This window comes from Salmo salar, chromosome 11 (assembly GCF_965601325.2).
Source record: "Salmo salar chromosome 11, fSalSal1, whole genome shotgun sequence".
NCBI classification, from domain to species: domain Eukaryota; kingdom Metazoa; phylum Chordata; class Actinopteri; order Salmoniformes; family Salmonidae; genus Salmo; species Salmo salar.
The window spans coordinates 22,902,501-22,921,852 of record NC_138301.1 but is presented as its reverse complement, the minus strand read 5'-3'; the positions used below and the strand labels follow the sequence as shown (position 1 = coordinate 22,921,852).

Genomic DNA, 19,352 nt, shown 5'->3' with positions numbered 1-19,352 from the left:
TACTTTTAGAGTTTTACTCAAGTAGTGTTTTACTCTGACTTTCACTAGAGTCATTTCTTTTAAGGTATCTTTACTTTTACTCAAGTATGACATTTTGTGCTTTTTCCACCAATGGGAGACAGAACGTTTAGTTGAAAATAATCTAGAATATTCCCCCCAAATGAGGAGTGTAGCCAGCTAAAGGAGGACATGTGGCATCTTGAATTCATGAGAAATGACTGAATACAACACACCCCATTTTAACTAATGAAGTTAATACTGAATATCATAAAGCTTCGGTGGACAGATATTCCGTTAGAAACAGGTTAGTTAAGGTCACCAACAAGATCAAAGCAATGCTGTCAAAACAACTGTTGACACCCACGAGACCAGACAGAGAGAAAGAGTGCTCATGAATGCAGGTGGCAAAATATGACTAATAAATATCCTGGTCATTCCAGGGTCATAAAAGGACACTCAGGGTAGAGAGTCATTTCCCTAGTAAACTGATATTGGAACAAGCACCAATATAACATACAGTTGAAGTCGGAAGTTTACATACACTTAGGTTGGAGTCATTAAAACTCGTCTTTCAACCACTCCACAAATTTCTTGTAAACAAACTATAGTTTTGGCAAGTCAGTTAGGACATCTACTTTGTGCATGACACAAGTAATTGACACATGACACAAGTAACAATTGTTTACAGATTATTTCACTTATAATTCACTGTATGACAATTCCAGTGGGTCAGAAGTTTACATACACTAAGTTGACTGTGCTTTTAAACAGCTTGGAAAATTCCAGAATGATGTCATGGCTTTAGAAGCTTCTGATAGGTTAATTGACATCAGTCAATTGAGGTGTACCTGTGGATGTATTTCAAGGCCTACCTTCAAACTCAGTGCCTCTTTGCTTGACATCATGGGAAAATCAAAAGAAATCAGCCAAGACCTCAAGAAAAAAATTGTAGACCTCCACAAGTCTGGTTCATCCTTGGGAGCAATTTCCAAGCGCCTGAAGGTACCACGTTCATCTGTACAAACAATAGCACGCAAGTATAAACACCATGGGACCACGCAGCCGTCATACCGCTCAGGAAGGAGACACGCTCTGTCTCCTAGAGATGAACGTACTTTGGTGCGAAAAGTGCAAATCAATCCCAAAACATCAGCAAAGGACCTTGTTGAAGATGCTGGAGGAAACAGGTAAAAAAGTATCTATATCCACAGTAAAACGAGTCCTATATCGACATAACCTGAAAGGCCGCTCAGCAAGGAAGAAGCCACTGCTCCAAAACAGCCATAAAAAAGCCAAGCTTTAACTTCCTGACTGATGTCTTGAGATGTTGCTTCAATATATCCACATAATTTTCCTCCTCATGATGCCATCTATTTTGTGAAGTGCGCCAGATCCTCCTGCAGCAAAGCACCCCTACAACATGAGGTTGCCACCCCCGTGCTTCACGGTTGGGATGGTGTTCTTCGGCTTGCAAGCGTCCAATTTTCTCCTCCAAACATAACGATGGTCATTATGGCCAAACAGTTCTATTTTTGTTTCATCAGACAAGATGTGCAGTTGCAAACCGTAGTCAAACCGCAGTTTGCAACTGCACATGAGGACAAAGATCGTACTTTTTGGAGAAATGTCCTCTTGTCAATTAGTCTATCAGAAGCTTCTAAAGCCATTACATCATTTTCTGGAATTTTCCAAGCTGTTTAAAAGCACAGTCAACTTTGTGTATGTAAACTTCTGACCCACTGGAATTATGATACAGTGAATTATAAGTTAAATAATCTGTCTGTACACAATTGTTGGAACAATTACTTGTGTCATGCACAAAGTAGATGTCCTAACTGACTTGCCAAAACTATAGTTTAACAAGACATTTGTGGAGTTGTTGAAAAACGAGTTTTAATGACTCCAACCTAAGTGCATGTAAACTTCCTACATCAACTGTACGTAAGATTCTCTATTGCAGGGTTTCCCAAACTTGGTCCTCGGGACCCCAAGGAGTGAACGTTTAGTTTTTCCCCTAGCACTACACAGCTGATTCAACTAATCATCAAGCTTTGATCATTTGCATCAGCTGTGTAGTGTTAGGGCAAAACCACAACGTGCACCCCTTGAGGTGCCGAGGACCAAGTTTGGGAAACACTGCTTTATTGTAACGGGAACCTGAGAGGCAGTGTCCTCAGATTGAGTAAGGGCAGATGCATTAGCAACAACTGACTAACTGCATATCAGATAATACCTACCAGTTAATCTTCTCAGCATCAAAGACTTCAAGAGAAGTGAAAGGACAGATATTTTTGGATGGTAGACACAGATAGCCTTGTAATTTCTAGACTGATTACCACTCACCGTGCAGCAAACACTCATGATCAGGCGGCTTGGGAGGCTAAGACACAGAATGAACCCCCTATTGGCCTGGAAAGAGATGAATTATGAAATATAATGTATTTTTACTCAAGTCAATATTGAACCATATGCATATCAAGTTTATTATCTTTACATTAGCTTGTGTAATAAATTATTTCTAAGCAGAGTATTTACAGTAGTGGGTTGGATATCATGCAATCCTTTCCTGACATTAACAGATGACTTGGGCCAGGAGTTTTTCCTGCCAACGTGACCTCATTGGGACCAACTTCGGGCCCTAGTTAATAAACAGCCTAGAATTGAATTCAGGTAAGGTCAAAAATACCTCTTTATAGAGAATCACAACAGAAAAATATCCTGATCAGTTTGAATTTTATCCTCAAAATCAGATTGAATATAAAATGCTGTTGTCTTAGCAATGATGAACAGGGTTAATTGGGAGTTGAAATTAAAAATCAAAGTTGTTATGGCCAATATTAAAAATGGAATAAGAAGTTAAGTCCATTTGTTCCACTCATACTTTTATCAGACGCTCATTAACCTTTAACCTGACTCTCATCAACCTGTATAGCAGTAGACTGTCAATGTGTGTACAACGTTTGGTTGCTAAGACAACACCATAGGGATTTATTCAATCATAAATAATTACACTTCAGATATACTGTAGCAGTAGGGCATCCTTATCCTTCTGATGAAACACAATATTAATTTTTTTGATAAGCAATGTTCTTTTAAAAAAGATTTAAAGAAAAACTGAAGATGGAGTTTCTTTCTTGATGAATGCAGCCTCCTGATCTTCTAGATCAGTAAAAACAACAGTCCTGAGGATAGAGAATGGGACAACATGAGGAAGGAGAGTGGGCTGATGGACTGTCTTGACGATGACAGGAGGAAGAGGTGATACTACTGTGCCTATATCAGAAAGGGAGAGTTGGTTTGATGTTTGGGTCATATAGATGACCTGCCATTTCTTTCTTTAAGGTTACAGTATATCTGTTACTGCTACCCTCACTGAATCTATTCCCTCACTCACTCTTCATCCTCCTACCTCCCTGCTATATTCCATCTCCTTTCATCTTAATCAACCTTTTATTTTCTTCTATCTATTTGCATCTCTATGTAGCCCTCTCAAGTCTCACTCCACCTCTCTCTTTGTCCTCCTCATCTCAGTCCCACTCCCCCTCGTCTCTGTCAGGGTTGTCGTCTCTAGGTGGCTCCTGAAACTGGATATTGGCCAGCATGTCCCTCATGGCCACCATCAGACGATTTACTTCCTGGTTCAGCTCCCGACCTGCCTGAGCTACTTCCAGGTCATCCTGCGGCATCGGCTCACCCTGCAGAGACAGTGACTAGAGAGTGAGCAGTAATTCTAATCATCACTGAACATGACAATATGGAAGTGTGTGTGTGTGTATACAGTGCATTCGAAAAGTATTCAGATCCCTTCACTTTTTCCACATTTTATTACATTACAGCCTTATTCTAAAATGGAATAAATCATTTCCCCCCTCATCAATCTACCCACAATACCCCATAATGACAAAGCAAAAAAAGTTATATATTTTTTTAAGTATCACATTTACAGACCCTTAACTCAGTACTTTTTCGTAGCACCTTTGGCAGTGATTACAGCCTCAAGTCTTCTTGGGAATGACACTACAAGCTTGGCACACCTGTATTCCTCGGGTTCAAGTCGGGCTCTGGCTGAGCCACTCAAGGACATTGAGACTTGTCCCGAAGCTACTCCTGCATTGTCTTGGCTGTGTGCTTAGGGTCGTTGTCCTGTTGGAAGGTGAAACTTCGCCTCAGTCTGAGGTCCTGAGCACTCTGGAGCAGGTTTTCATCAAGGATCTCTTTATTTTGCTCCGTTCATCTTTCCCTCGATCCTGACTAGTCTCCCATTCCCTCCTACTGAAAGACACCACAGCATGATGCTGCCAGGTTTCCTCCAGACGTGACACTTGGCATTCAGGCCGAAGAGTTCAGTCTTAGTTTCATCAGAGCAGAGAATCTAGTTTCTCATTGTCTGAGAGTCTTTAGTTGGCTTTTGGCAAACCCCAAGCGGGCTGTCATGTGCCTTTTACTGAGGATTGGCTTCCGTCTGGGCACTCTACCATAAAGGCCTGATTGGTGGTTCTTGGTCACCTCCCTGACCAAGGCCCTTCTCTCCCGATTGCTCCGTTTGGCCAGGCAGCCAGCTCTAGAGTCTTGGTGGTTCCAAACTTCTTCCATTTAAGAATGACGGAGGTCCTTGTGTTCTTGGGGACCTTCAATGCTGCAAAACATTTTTGCTACCCTTCCCCAGATCTGTGCCTCGACACAATCCTGTCTCGGAGCTCTACAGACAATTCCTTTGACCTCATGGCTTGGTTTTTCCACTGACATGCACTGTCAACTGTGGGATGTTACATAGACAGGTGTGTGCCTTTCCAAATCATGTTCAATCAATTGAATTTACCACAGGTGGACTCCAATCAAGTTGTTGAAACATCTCAAGGATGATCAATGGAGGGGCCTCCCGAGTGGCGCAGTGGTCTAAGCCACTGCAGTGCTAGCTGTGCCACTAAAGAGTCTGGGTTCGAGTCTAGGCTCTGTCGCAGCCGGCCGCGACCGGGAGACCCATGGGGTGGCGCATAATTGGCCCAGCGCGCACTAGCGACTCCTGTGGCGGGCTGGGCGCAGTGCATGCTGGCACAGTCGCCAGGTGTACTGTGTTTCCTCCGACACATTGGTGCGGCTGGCTTCCAGGTTAAGTGGGCATTGTGTCAAGAAGCAGTGCGGCTTGGTGGGTTGTGTTTTGGAGGACGCACGGCTCTCGACCTTCGCCTCTCCCGAGTCCGTACGGGAGTTGCAGCGATGAGACAAGACTGTAACTACCAATTGGATACAATGAAATTGGGGAGAAAAAGGGGTACATTTTTTTTTAAATACATAAAAAAGATGATCAATGGAAACAGGATGCACATGAGCTCAATTTCGAATCTCATATCAAAGTGTCAGAATACTTATGTAAATAAGGTATTTGAAAAAAATATTTAAAAATGAATTTACAACAACAAAAATGTTTTGTTATTATGGGGTATTGTGTGTAGAAAATGTATTTAATCCATTTTAGAATAAGGCTGTAATGTAACAAAATTGAAAAAGTCAAGGTGTCTGAATACTTCCTGAATACACTGTATGTGTGTGTGTTACTTAAATTCACCAGGAAAAGCACAATACCATCTCTTAAGAACACCACATTACTCTCTCCTGTCTCACTCAGGTTCAAAATATTTCAAACGTTGCAATAAGGTATCACGCGTAAACAAATTAATTTTAAGAGACAAACAGGAGCTTTGTAAGACCCTAGGTGACATACAGTATGTCAGTGTTTTGTGTCTAAGTGTTTTGGGATTTTCACACAGAACACACATTTATTAGATTCATTTCATTTCCAACAAGCCTAAATTGTGATTTCAGACCTGTTGGATAACACTGTAGCTATTCTAACAGTGCAATAAAACAACTGCAAGCAAACAGCATCTCTTCCTCCTAAACTGTCTCGTTCTTATCCTAATTGCATCTCTTCCTCTTCCTTATCAGATAAGTCTCAAGATGGTTTAAAACTAGCTGCATAAAAAAAAGGTGGTCCCTCTTGGTTAAAACGCTGGGCATATGTGTTTCTGTTTGTCAGTGGATGTTTCTGGAACTTGCATGGTCAGTTGTGGCACAGGAGGACCTGAGAACACTGGAGCGCCCAGGTTGGTGGTCCACATTAGTGATTATATTTACAATTAGCCACATGTCCTCTGATCACTAGCGTGGATAGCTACACTCCGAACTAGCATGGACATTGGAGAGTGATTATAATAGGAGACGATGCTTTGCTTCCTTCACACCACGTTGCATCTCACTGCACAAGGTTACATGGCAACCCAGTGCCAGTCAGTGTGGGACACCTCATTAAATATAAAAATCACTCCCACACATGTATACTGTCCATTGATGTTTTGATCATGTGGATCTTTTTTTATAGACAAGTGAATGTTCTGAAGTAGGTCAACATGACGAGAGACAATGTGGTGTGTAAATATAGGCCATCCTCTGGTTGCTGGTGCCAGGCTGAGTGCTTATCCTCTCCTCTCCAGGGGTGTTTGTCACCATCTGTCTCTTGTGTATTTCACCCTGTGTGACACTACCCACTCTTTACCTCCTCTCAACTCTGCCTGAGAAGCAGGGGGCAATGGGGCGGACAGTACATTCCCTCCTTGTTGGTTGCCATGGACAACACTGAGTCAGAGAGGAATCAAGACTCTCTCTTGAAATGCAACAGTTGTCTGTTCTGCTTCAACAGCACTCAAGTAACGCACCATTAAAAACAGTGCATCACAGAGAGGCTGTGTTAGCCAATCCATAGCAGTAAACGGTTTCAAATCGAGTTAGACCATACAAAACACGGAGTCAAGAGTTCTTGTACCAAAAGCCAAGTTTGCCTCGTCAATCTTTCTCCACGATCTGTGCTGTATCAAATGATAAAGCCAAACTTTGTAAGGCCTCCGATGCCTCGTCACAAAGTGTTGGTTGTAGATCGTCATCAGATTGTGTTATCGGTCATCAGATAGAGATCAGAGTCAGAGTCACATAACATCATCAATGGGTCAACATTGCTCGGACCTGTCCAAAACGCACCAGCAAACACTATTTCAAGAGCATGTTCTTACATTTACATTTTAGTCATTTAGCAGACGCTGTTATCCAGAGCGACTTACAGTAGTGAATGCATACATTTCATATATTTTTTCTCCGTACTGGTCCCCCGTGGGAATCGAACCCACAACCCTGGCGTTGCAAACACCATGCTCTACCAACTGAGCTACACGGGGCCATATTGGTTAGTTCCAACAGAGGAACCCGTTTTTCTGTGGCAAAGTTACGCTACTGTAGACTTAATGTGGTTAAGCTGCTGTAGATCTAGTGGAGTAGGAAACTACTCAGAAGCACTTTCTCAGGCTTGGCCACGGAGCAAATAGGCATGAAATTAGTCGTATGGTTAATCCATTCAGAAACCTCCAGAGTGTTAGGGAATATCTACCTAAACCTAAATATCTACCTAAAGCTAATCAATGTTCCCTTCCATCCTGTCAGAACCCTTGCGCCAACAGTAGCCCAGGATGTCTCCATTAGCTCAGCTCAACAGTAGCCCAGGATGTCTCCATTAGCTCAGCCCAACAGTAGCCCAGGATGTCTCCATTAGCTCAGCCCAACAGTAGCCCAGGGTGTCTCCATTAGCTCAGCCCAACAGTAGCCCAGGATGTCTCCATTAGCTCAGCCCAACAGTAGCCCAGGATGTCTCCATTAGCTCAGCCCAACAGTAGCCCAGGATGTATCCATTAGCTCAGCCCAACAGTAGCCCAGGATGTCTCCATTAGCTCAGCCCAACAGTAGCCCAGGATGTATCCATTAGCTCAGCCCAACAGTAGCCCAGGATGTCTCCATTAGCTCAGCCCAACAGTAGCCCAGGATGTCTCCATTAGCTCAGCCCAACAGTAGCCCAGGATGTATCCATTAGCTCAGCCCAACAGTAGCCCAGGATGTATCCATTAGCTCAGCCCAACAGTAGCCCAGGATGTATCCATTAGCTCAGCCCAACAGTAGCCCAGGGTGTCTCCATTAGCTCAGCCCAACAGTAGCCCAGGGTGTCTCCATTAGCTCAGCCCAACAGTAGCCCAGGGTGTCTCCATTAGCTCAGCCCAACAGTAGCCCAGGATGTATCCATTAGCTCAGCCCAACAGTAGCCCAGGATGTATCCATTAGCTCAGCCCAACAGTAGCCCAGGATGTCTCCATTAGCTCAGCCCAACAGTAGCCCAGGATGTATCCATTAGCTCAGCCCAACAGTAGCCCAGGGTGTCTCCATTAGCTCAGCCCAACAGTAGCCCAGGATGTATCCATTAGCTCAGCCCAACAGTAGCCCAGGATGTCTCCATTAGCTCAGCCCAACAGTAGCCCAGGGTGTCTCCATTTGCTCAGCCCAACAGTAGCCCAGGATGTATCCATTAGCTCAGCACTCCCACAAATGTTTTGAGATTATTATGATGACGTCTCATCCCGCTGACCGTGGCCTAGCAACAGCGTGGGCTAGTGTATGTGAGGAATCTGGGAGCCCTGAGGAAGCGACAGACCAGGTTCTTTGACTCTCGGTACACTTTATGAATGTTTTCATTGTTTGCTGAAGCAACATGCCAACTGAAATATCCTGTGAGTTATAATCTTTTTTTACACTCTTCCGTGTGTGGGAGGTCATATGCCTCAACAGCTGATGTTCCCTATTGGTCTCCCATTGGGAAAGGCACGGTGGAGATGCTAGCTATATTATCATTATGAGACTGTTTCCCATGCCATTTTATTCAAGGTCCTTGCCCTATGTTAAAACACACACACACACACACACACACACACACACACACACACACACACACACACACACACACACACACACACACACACACACACACACACACACACACACACACACACACACACACACACACACACACACACACGTTGGTTTATGAGGTCATTAACGGGAGATGGGACATTGGGGTCAAAGGACAAGCAGTCATGATGTTCTAAGATGCAGAGGACCTTTTCTTAGATTTGCCAGGCTTGGGGGCATGCAGCTCTGTCCTCAGGGACCACAGTGTCTGCTGATGTCCTCTTCCTCTGCTACTTCTTTGTCAAATCCATATCCATTAATGTCACTGATTGGAATCAGAGTTTTCCAGATCTAAATAATCAGGCACGGACTTGAATGAAAGAACCCAGCCATCTGCCTGACACTGCAGCTCCCGAGGACCATGGTTGCACACCCCTAGTCTACTGTAGCTCACCCTCGGCCTAGCTCACTCACTTACCTGCAGGTTGAAGTTTGGCAGCAGAGAGCGGAAGAACAGTGACAGGGTGCTCTCATTGGAGGCTCCCACACTCTGCCTGCAAACACAGAGACAAGTGAGAAAAGCTAACAAGATAACACAAGCATGCAATACATTTCTCACACTCTTCTGCTGATAAGGATTCTCCCATGACCATAAATTAGATCAACCATCATATACAGTGAGGTCCATGTTTTGTTGTTTTCGCTCTGTACTCCTGCACTTGGAATGTGTACATAGTCCACGCATTTTAGAGAACCAAAAGTATTGGGCAAATGTACTTATGTGTATTAAAGTAGTCAAAAGTTTAGTAATTGGTCCCATATATTTGGTCCTGACTACAACAAGTTTGTAATACTCCAAACTTGTTGGATGCATTTGCAGTTAGTTTTGGTTGTGTTTCAGATTATGTGTGCCCAACAGAAAGACATGATAATGTATTATTAACCATTCCAACAAAGTGTCACTGTCTAAGTACTTTTTGACCTCACTGTAGATCATTATAAGTAGGTCCAATAGTTTCTCTAAACCCAAAGAATGCTCTGCTTTTATGTTGCGGTTACAGATCCAGTGCTAAATTGTAACCAGTAACCCCCCCACCCATGAATAAAAATCATTACTTCAACCACTTACACACCCCAGTTATTTATCAATCAAAACACTTCTCCGTGGCCATGTTTGTAAAGCTTATGAGGAACAAGCAACCATCAGGTAGAAATAGTAGGGCTGTCCTCAGACAAGGGTGGGCTGTCATTCTAAGTAGTTCTCACCAGAGATCATCAGGACAGGGTACAGTATGTACAGTGTGCTCCACACAACAGCCCTCAGGACATTAGGAGGTCTTCCCCACTTTAAACAAATGCTACACTTTCTCTTGACTGGGGGTCAATTTGTCATGTTATCTGTTGTCACCGTATTCGCCTCTCTGATGGTTTGATGCCTCCCTACCATCCACCAGTGACTCTGCTGGTTAACAGCTATAACAAGATGGGAGGAAAGAGGCCTCACTCAGGAGCCAACAACACTCCTGTAACCACATGCTATTTCACAGAAACTGATGACAGCGAGAGGGGAGAAGAGAGAGATTGAAGAGAGGGATAGTTGGGAGAGAGAAAAAGAAGGGAGGCAGAGAAGGAAGGGTGTGTCAGGGATAGACCATTGAGAGGAGAGATGCAAGCTGGTGAAATCAAGGCTATTCTTTATGCAAAATTTACATCAATGGCATTTTCCACCATTGGCAAAGACAGAGAGAGGGTTAACTCACCTCCCCTGGTCTACATAACCGTGTGCCTTTCCAATGTCCACACTCCTGAACATTACAAATGGATCACCACCATCCCCTTACACTGTACTCTAATCTAATATACCTTCATTAGAGATCCTCAATGGAGTCAGTGGTCAGTGGGCCAGTCAGTCTTATGTGGACTGAAACAAACCAAGCTTTATTGGTTCTGCTTAGGAAAACACAAGCAGATACTGTCCTGACTCTTGGTTTTCAGTCCAGAGGCACCGACAGGATTGCTGATCCAAGTCGACCTATAGAGAAGAACCTAGCAATCTGTAGGAGCCACATTCTATAACTAGCTACAGTGCATTCGGGAAAGTATTCAGACCCCTTTACTTTTTCCCACAAATTGATTAAATGAATTGTTTTCCTCATCAATTGACACACTATACACCATAATGATGAAGCAAAAACATGTTTAGACATTTTTGCACATTTATAAAAAAATTAAAATGTAAACTTTCTTTACACAAGTATTCAGACCCTTTGCTATGAGACTCGAAATTGAGCTCAGGTGCATCCTGTTTCCACTGATCATCCTTGAGATGTTTCTACAACTTGAGTCCACCTGTGGTAAATTCAATTGATTGGGCATGATTTAGAAAGGCACACACCTGTCTATATAAGGTCCCACAGTTGACAGTGCATGTCAGAGCAAAAACCAAGCTGTGAGGTCGAAAGAATTGTCCGTAGAGCTCCGAGACAGGATTGTGTCGAGGCACAGATCTGGGGAAAGGTACCAAAACATTTCTGCAGCATTGAAGGTCCTCAAGAACACAGTGGCCTCCATCATTCTTAAATGGAAGAAGTTTGGACACCAAAAATCTTCCTAGAGCTGACCGTCCGGCCAAACTGAGCAATTGGGAGAGAAGGGCCTTGGTCAGGGAGGTGACCAAGAACCTGATGGTCACTCTGACAGAGCTCCAGAGTTCCTCTGTGGAGATGGGAGAACCTTCCAGAAGGACAACCATCTCTGCAGCTCTCCATCAAAGGCACCTAAAGACTCTCAGACAATGAGAAACAAGATTGGCTGAATGCCAAGCGTCATGTCTGGAGGAAACCTGGCACCATCCCTTCGGTGAAGCATGGTGGTGGCAGCAGAGATGTTTTTCAGTGGCAGGGATTGGGAGACTAGTCAGGATCGAGGGACAGAATGGAGCAAAGTACAGAGAGATCCTTGGTGAAAACCTGCTCCAGAGCGCTCAGGACCTCAGACTGGGGAGAAGTTTCACCTTCCAACAGGACAACGACCTTAAGCACACAGCCAAGACAATGCAGGAGTGGCTTCAGGACAAGTCTCTGAATGTTCCTGAGTGGCCCAGTCAGAGCCTGGACTTGAACCCGATCGAACATCTCTGGAGAGACCTGAAAATAGCTGTGCAGCGACATTCCCCATCCAACCTGACAGAGCTTGAGAGGATCTGTAGAGAAGAATGGGAGAAACTCCCCAAATACAGGTGTGCCAAGCTTGTATCGTCATACCCAAGAAGACTCGAGGCTGTAATCACTACCAAAGGTGCTTCAACAAAGTACTGAGTATAGGTTCTGAATACTTATGTAAATGGGATATTTCAGTTTATTATTTTTAATACTTTTGTAAAAATGTCAAAAAAACTTTTTGCTTTGTCATTATGAGGTATTGTGTGTAGATTTATGAGGATTTTTTTTTTTTAATACATTATAGAACAAGGCAGTAACGTAACAAAATGTGGAAAAAGTCAAGGGCTCTGAATACTCCGAATGCACTGTATATATGATATATGTACAGCTGATTTTGTACATTTGCCCACTGGCAAAGAAATGCGTTTTTCTGGATTTTTTTGTTGTTATTCTGTCTCTCACTGTTCAAATAAACCTACCATTAAAATTATAGACTGATCATTTCATTGTCAGTGGGCAAACGTACAAAATCAGCAGGGGATCAAATACTTTTCCCCCTCACTGTACACTACCATTCAAATATTTGGGGTCACTTAGAAACGTCCTAGTTTTTGAAAGAAAAGCACCTTTTTTTGTCTATTAAAATAACATCAAATCGATCAGAAATACAGTGTAGACATTTAATGTTGTAAATGGAAACGGCTGATTTTTAATGGAATATCTACATAGGCGTACAGAGGCCCATTTTCAGCAACCATCACTCCTGTGTTCCAATGGTACGTTGTGTTAGCTAATCCAAGTTTATAATTTTAAAAGGCTAATTGATCATTAGAAAACCCTTTTGCAATTATGTTAGCACAGCTGAAAACTGTTGTGCTGATAAACGAAGCAATAAAACTGGTCTTCTTTAGACTAGTTGAGTATCTGGGGCATCAGCATTTGTGGGTTCGATTACAGGCTCAAAATGGCCAGAAACAAAGAACTTTCTTCTGAAACTCATCAGTCTATTCTTGTTCTGAGTATTCCATGCGAGAAATTGCCAAGAAATTGAAGATCTCGTACAACGCTGTGTACTACTCCCTTCACAGAACAGCGCAAACTGGTTTTAACCAGAATAGAAAAAGGAGCGGGAGGCCCCAGTGCACAACTGAGCAAGAGGACAAGTACATTAGAGTGTCTAGTTTGAGAAACAGACGCCTCACAAGTCCTCAACTGGCAGCTTCATTAAATAGTACCCGCAAAACACCAGTCTCAACATCAACAGTGAAGAGGCGACTCCGGGACGCTGGCCTTCTAGGCAGAGTTGCAAAGAAAAAGCCATATCTCAGACTGGCCAATAAAAAGAAAAGATTAAGATGGGCAAATGAACACAGAGGAACTCTGCCTAGAAGTCCAGCATTCCGGAGTCACCTCTTCACTGTTGACGTTGAGACTGGTGTTTTACGGGTACTATTTAATGAAGCTGCCATTCTACATTATATTTCTGATCAATTTGATGTTGTTATTTAAAATGACAAAAAATTTGCTTTTATTTAAAAAACAAGGACATTTCTAAGTGACCTCAACATTTTGAACGGTAGTGTTTATATTTTGTGTACTATGTCAAAACCTGCACTGGTACATACCCTACCTTGCACAAGATATGTATAATGGCACAAGTTAGGACATGTTTGGAGGGTTACCTCTCTGGCCGGGTGTATGAGGCCACTGAGTCCAGCGGGGGGAGAGGATCGAACCCCATCACCGACTGAGTGGTCACCTCCTGGGAGAGAACACACACAACTCACCATTACAGTAAACATATTGAAGGCCTATCCTCACTAACACTCTGTTACTGATGTAATTGTCATGCATACAAAACATCAACGTTGAGCTTGTTTGTGTTATGAGGACCTCTCGATGAGGAGGTCCAATCATTATATTTGATTGGGTTCTTCATGGAACCAATAAGGTTCCATGCCAGCTGTTAATTCTCTCTTTGAACTAGAGGACTACATTCTCAGCATAATTTGGCATGCTCTGTACTGTAGTGGTTGTGTACGTGTACGCTACTCTCCTGCAAACCACATTTACTCTGTGGGACGTTTCATGTTATACAGATATAGGATATACAGTGGGGGGGGAAAGTATTTGATCCCCTGCTGATTTTGTACGTTTGCCCACTGACAAAGAAATGATCATTCTATAATTTTAATGGTAGGTTTATTTGAACAGTGAGAGACAGAATAACAACAAAAAAATCCAGAAAAACGCATGTCAAAAATGTTAGAAAATGATTTGCATTTTAATGAGGGAAATAAGTATTTGACCCCTCTGCAAAACATGACTTAGTACTTGGTGGCAAAACCCTTGTTGGCAATCACAGAGGTCAGACGTTTCTTGTAGTTAGCCACCAGGTTTGCACACATCTCAGGAGGGATTTTGTCCCACTCCTCTTTGCAGATCTTTTCCAAGTCATTAAGGTTTCGAGGCTGACGTTTGGCAACTCGAACCTTCAGCTCCCTCCACAGATTTTCTATGGGATTAAGGTCTGGAGACTGGCTAGGCCACTCCAGGACCATAATGTGCTTCTTCTTGAGCCACTCTTTTGTTGCCTTGGCCGTGTGTTTTGGGTCATTGTCATGCTGGAATACCCATCCACGACCCATTTTCAATGAGCTGGCTGAGGGAAGGATGTTCTCACCCAAGATTTGATGGTACATGGCCCCGTCCATCGTCCCTTTGATGTGGTGAAGTTGTCCTGTCCCCTTAGCAGAAAAACACCCCCAAAGCATAATGTTTCCACCTCCATGTTTGATGGTGGAGATGGTGTTCTTGGGGTCATAGGCAGCATTCCTCCTCCTCCAACCACAGCGAGTTGAGTTGATGCCAAAGAGCTCCATTTTGGTCTCATCTGACCACAACACTTTCACCCAGTTGTCCTCTGAATCATTCAGATGTTCATTGGCAAACTTCAGACGGGCATGTATATGTGCTTTCTTGAGGAGGGGGACCTTGCGGGCGCTGCAGGATTTCAGTCCTTCACGGCGTAGTGTGTTACCAATTGTTTTCTTGGTGACTATGGTCCCAGCTGCCTTGAGATCATTGACAAGATCCTGGGCTGATTCCTCACCATTCTCATGATCATTGCAACCCCACGAGGTGAGATCTTGCATGGAGCCCCAGGCCGAGGGATATTGACAGTTCTTTTATGTTTCTTCCATTTGCGAATAATCGCACCAAATGTTGTCACCTTCTCACCAAGCTGCTTGGCGATGGTCTTGTAGCCCATTCCAGCCTTGTGTAGGTCTACCAATTTGTAAGTCGCTCTGGATAAGAGCGTCTGCTAAATGACTTAAATGTAAATGTCTACAATCTTATAACATTTCAGACATGCGTTTTTCTGGATTTTTGTTGTTGTTATTCTGTCTCTCACTGTTCAAATAAACCTACCATTCAAATTATAGACTGATCCTTTCTTTATCAGTGGGCAAACGTACAAAATCAGCAGGGGATCAAATACTTTTTCCCCCCACAATACAGTGTACAGAATTAATGAATACAACTATTCATGATCATGTGATAAAGCAGTAAGAAAATTATACTATGATTAGATTAGTCACTCTATTCCCCTATATACTGTGTGCTACTATTGACCAGGGTTATGGCTGGTCAAAAGTCATGCAATATAAGGGGATAGGGTGCTATATGAGACACAGACATAATAATAGAGTAAAGCTGGTTGCCAAATCTGTTTCTGATTGAACAAACGACAAACAGCATGACAATGGATGACTGGGCTAAATCAGAAACAGAACTGGTGACCAGGGTATAGTAGAGTGGCTGTTGTCTGAGTCTCTCACCAGCGGTAGAGTGGAGGTGGCCTCTTTGATTTCAGACAGGATGACGTGGCGATGGATGTTCAGGGGGGCACTCTGGTACCTCTGCTTCCTCCTAGGGGGGTGGAGGAGACAGGAGGGGAAACCAAAGTCAGAGACACATAGGCCAGGGCCTCCCAAGTGGTGTAGCAGTCTAAGGCACTGCACCGCAGTGCTTGAGGCGTAACTACAGCCCCGGGTTCGATCCCAGGCTGTGTCACAGCCAGCCGTGACCGGGAGACCCATGAGGCGGCGCACAATTGACCCAGCTTCGTCCGGGTTAGGGGAGGGTTTGGCTGGCCGGGATCACAAAAAAGGGGTAAAAGTACAACAAATATATATTAATAATAATAATAAAATAAAAAGAGACATAAGCCAATATGCCTCATTTCAGGAGGACCCCTCTCTATTTAACCTCTCTATGTAACCTCTCTATGTAACCTCTCCCTTCTCCACTCGTGAGGGGTCATTCAGATGACTCTGATTAACATGGGGTTAACAGATATACAGTACAAACACTGACCCTAACCTCGGCAGCCTAGGTGCAAGTGGGAAACGGAGAAATCGATTGAGAGACCGTTAAGCAGGGTGAGAGAGGGGGAAAAAATAAAGGGATATGTGGGGTGAGAGAAGGAAAAGGAGAGACAACGTGGGAGAGGGTTAAGTAGGGATGAGCGAGGGGAAGGAGAAAGGGTTAAGAGGAGTTAAGAGTAAATGTTGGTGGATAAGGCCCATTTGAGGCAAAGGTAGATGATTGATTGGACTACAATGGTGGATCCTACTGGGTGGTGGGGTTGAGGGGTAGGCTTAGAGAGCTTGGGGGTGTACATTTTATTCCAGGGTTAGGTTTTCAGACTTTTTACCTTGGCTTTGCTCCTTTGATATTTATTTTTGATCCTAACAAACTCTCAAAGCCCTGCCGGTGACAAGCATACCCATAACATGATGCTGCCACCACAATACTTGAAAATACTGTGGGTTTCACTCTGTGTTGTGTTGTATTGGACCCAAGCCTGTAGTTTTTAATTCAGGCAAAAAAGCACAATACTTTGCCGTGTTGTCTTCCAGTACTACTTAACGGCCTTGTTGCAAACAGAATGAATGATTTGAAGTGGACTGTACCACAGGCTTCATTCTTTTCACTTTGTCATACATGTCAGATATGTGGAGTGAATGCAATGTGGTTTATCCTCTGTATTTTCAAAGTTATGTGCTTGCAGCATCATGTTATGGTTATGCTTGTCACCTGCAGGGACTGGGGAGTTTGTCAAGATCAAAAGAAATGTGAAAGGAGCAAAGCCCAGATAAAAAGTTATTGGAAACCCTGTCTCAGTCTTCTGAACACATAACCCTGGGATAGAGTTTTATATTTCAGCAGGACAATTACACAAATTGTAATGCCGTATTTGTAATGCCAAAGGCGCACCAGAATGGCTTTCCAAGAGGTGTTGAGTGTTCCTGAATGGTCCAGTCTCAGTCCTAATTTAAATCTGCTTGAAAATCAGAGACAAGGTTTGAATATTGCTGTCCATCAATGACTTCCAACCAAATTTACTGAGCTTGAGCAAATTTGGAAAGAAAACAATGGATATATGTAGCCCTAACATCTGTTCAAAGTTGGTAGATTCCTATTCCAAATGTTTTTTCAGCCAAATGTGCTTCCACCAAGTATTAACCCTGGGGTGTGAAGACATATGCAATCCAGACATCTTATTTTTATTTTATTAATTTGGAAAATGTTCTATAATTTTTCTTTCACGTTGGAAATGTAGAGTAGGTTGAGAACAATGGTAGAAAAACGATGTAATCTATTTTTGTATTTCATTTTAAGGCTGCAAAATGTGTAAACTGTGCAAGGGGTAAGTAGACCTTCGGAATGTTGGAGGTGAACTAGCCTGGAATCCACACTGAACATTGCTCCACTGAATCAATGAATATTACTTATTGAACAGAAATACTCAGTGTGAATTCCAGGATAGAGGTGAATGGGGTAACGAGGAACGGTTTGGACGGTTGGAAAGGTAATAATGCCAGTGGTCTAGAGTCCAAGGGGCTCTTACTTGTTTTGGCAGTCCTCCACCAGAGGGTCTTTAGTGTCGACTCGTCGTAACACCTCCCTCACACACTCCTCCAGCCACAGCAGGACCCCTCCCTCCCTCCACAGGGTGTGTGTCCGCCCCACGTACAGAGACACCAGTTCAGCCAGGGCAGAAGACTGCCTAGAAAGAGGGAAAGAGATGGGAGGAAGGAACAATTCAATTTGTCACTCTAATACAATTTCAGGCCAATAAATAATGATTCAATTCCATTAGGCTGACTGACACAGAAGATGTGCATAAAGGGAAGACATGACAGACAGGGAGACATGATGCCTCGGTTGAAGCATATGTTTTACCCCAACTGGCTTCTGGGTCCAAAGAAGTCATGTGACGATACAGCAGCGTCTGGCTGCACTGTGCACAGGTCCAACAGAGGCATCAACACTGGGGAACACACAAACAAACATATCAGGCATAGGTCTCTTTTCAGTGTGTGTGTGTGTGTGTGTGTGTGTGTGTGTGTGTGTGTGTGTGTCTGTGTGTGTTCTATATAAGCATCCATGGTGGAACACATTCTGATGGCTGTCCCTCTCAGGCCTGTGCGTGTGTGTATGTGTGTGTGTGACTTTAACCTCCAGGGAACATGATGAGAGCGTTCTGCAGCAGCAGGTCAGCCTTGACTTTGAGCCTTTCCCTCTCCTCTGACTCAGTCTGATCCTCCTGACTCAGGTGGAAGTGGCTCAGAGCCACAGAGAAGGCAAAGTTTGGCAACTGGGACAGGTTCCTGTGCACCTGGGAAACACACACACAGGAATCAGACAATACACACACAGAAATCACACACACACTGGTATGAGGTCACACACACAGGGAAAATCTTGCGCACACACTCGTCTCACCTCCCAATCCTGGTATAGCCGGAGGAGAAAGTTGTACTCTCGTGAGCGCAGGGAGAGGAAGTCAATGAGCAGAAGCATACAGAGGGGATCACTGTCGGGGTCCAGACTTGGGAGAGAAAGGAAATGACGGAATAAAACACACAACAGCTCCTCTTCTTCAATGAATACTTAATTCAGTTTCGCCTACATAACTAAGACCACATAACTGCTATATAAATAAACATTACAGAAATAAAATAAATGGTTTCTTTATTAACAGCGGACCCATGACAACCCGTGACCAGAATCTGTGCCATTGCTGGAAACACTCAATATCCTGGGGATCCTAAATACAGTGACACTATACATAATGGAAATGGAAGCACTGTCCTTTTACTGGTATTTCAAGCTTTATCCAGTAGTGTTGCTGCAGGTAGAAAATCCTAGGAAATGTTATTTAATTGACACTGTCTCCAATCAATCAATGCCTGGTTGTGCGTGTGATATTATTATTTACTATAATTTGGCAGGGCATACTATTTGTAGATCAGTTTTTCTACACCTTATTTTGGTCAAGCTGATCCTCTCCAACAGACTTGGAAGTTGTAGCTAAAAATTGGTAAATTAGGGGCAGTTAAA

The 19,352-nt window shown here is 43.5% G+C and overlaps 1 protein-coding gene across 2 annotated transcripts in view; it reads right to left on the bottom strand.

Moving 5' to 3' along the window:
• Positions 1-2,459: 2,459 nt before the first annotated feature.
• LOC106562269 (ribosome quality control complex subunit TCF25) overlaps positions 2,460-19,352 on the bottom strand; it is a 33,527-nt gene continuing 16,634 nt past the window's right edge. The window contains exons 11-19 of one of the 2 annotated variants that reach the window (XM_045689181.2): positions 18,735-18,840; positions 18,468-18,627; positions 18,192-18,279; positions 17,857-18,015; positions 15,782-15,872; positions 13,622-13,701; positions 9,257-9,332; positions 3,506-3,695; positions 2,460-3,182 (exon numbers count right to left, since the gene is read on the bottom strand). In XM_045689181.2, the coding sequence (XP_045545137.1) occupies positions 3,528-3,695; positions 9,257-9,332; positions 13,622-13,701; positions 15,782-15,872; positions 17,857-18,015; positions 18,192-18,279; positions 18,468-18,627; positions 18,735-18,840 (928 nt within the window). In that variant the 3' untranslated portion in view covers positions 2,460-3,182; positions 3,506-3,527. Of the gene's footprint in view, positions 3,696-9,256; positions 9,333-13,621; positions 13,702-15,781; positions 15,873-17,856; positions 18,016-18,191; positions 18,280-18,467; positions 18,628-18,734; positions 18,841-19,352 lie in introns of both variants that reach the window. The other variant, XM_014127035.3, reaches the window with a different exon arrangement.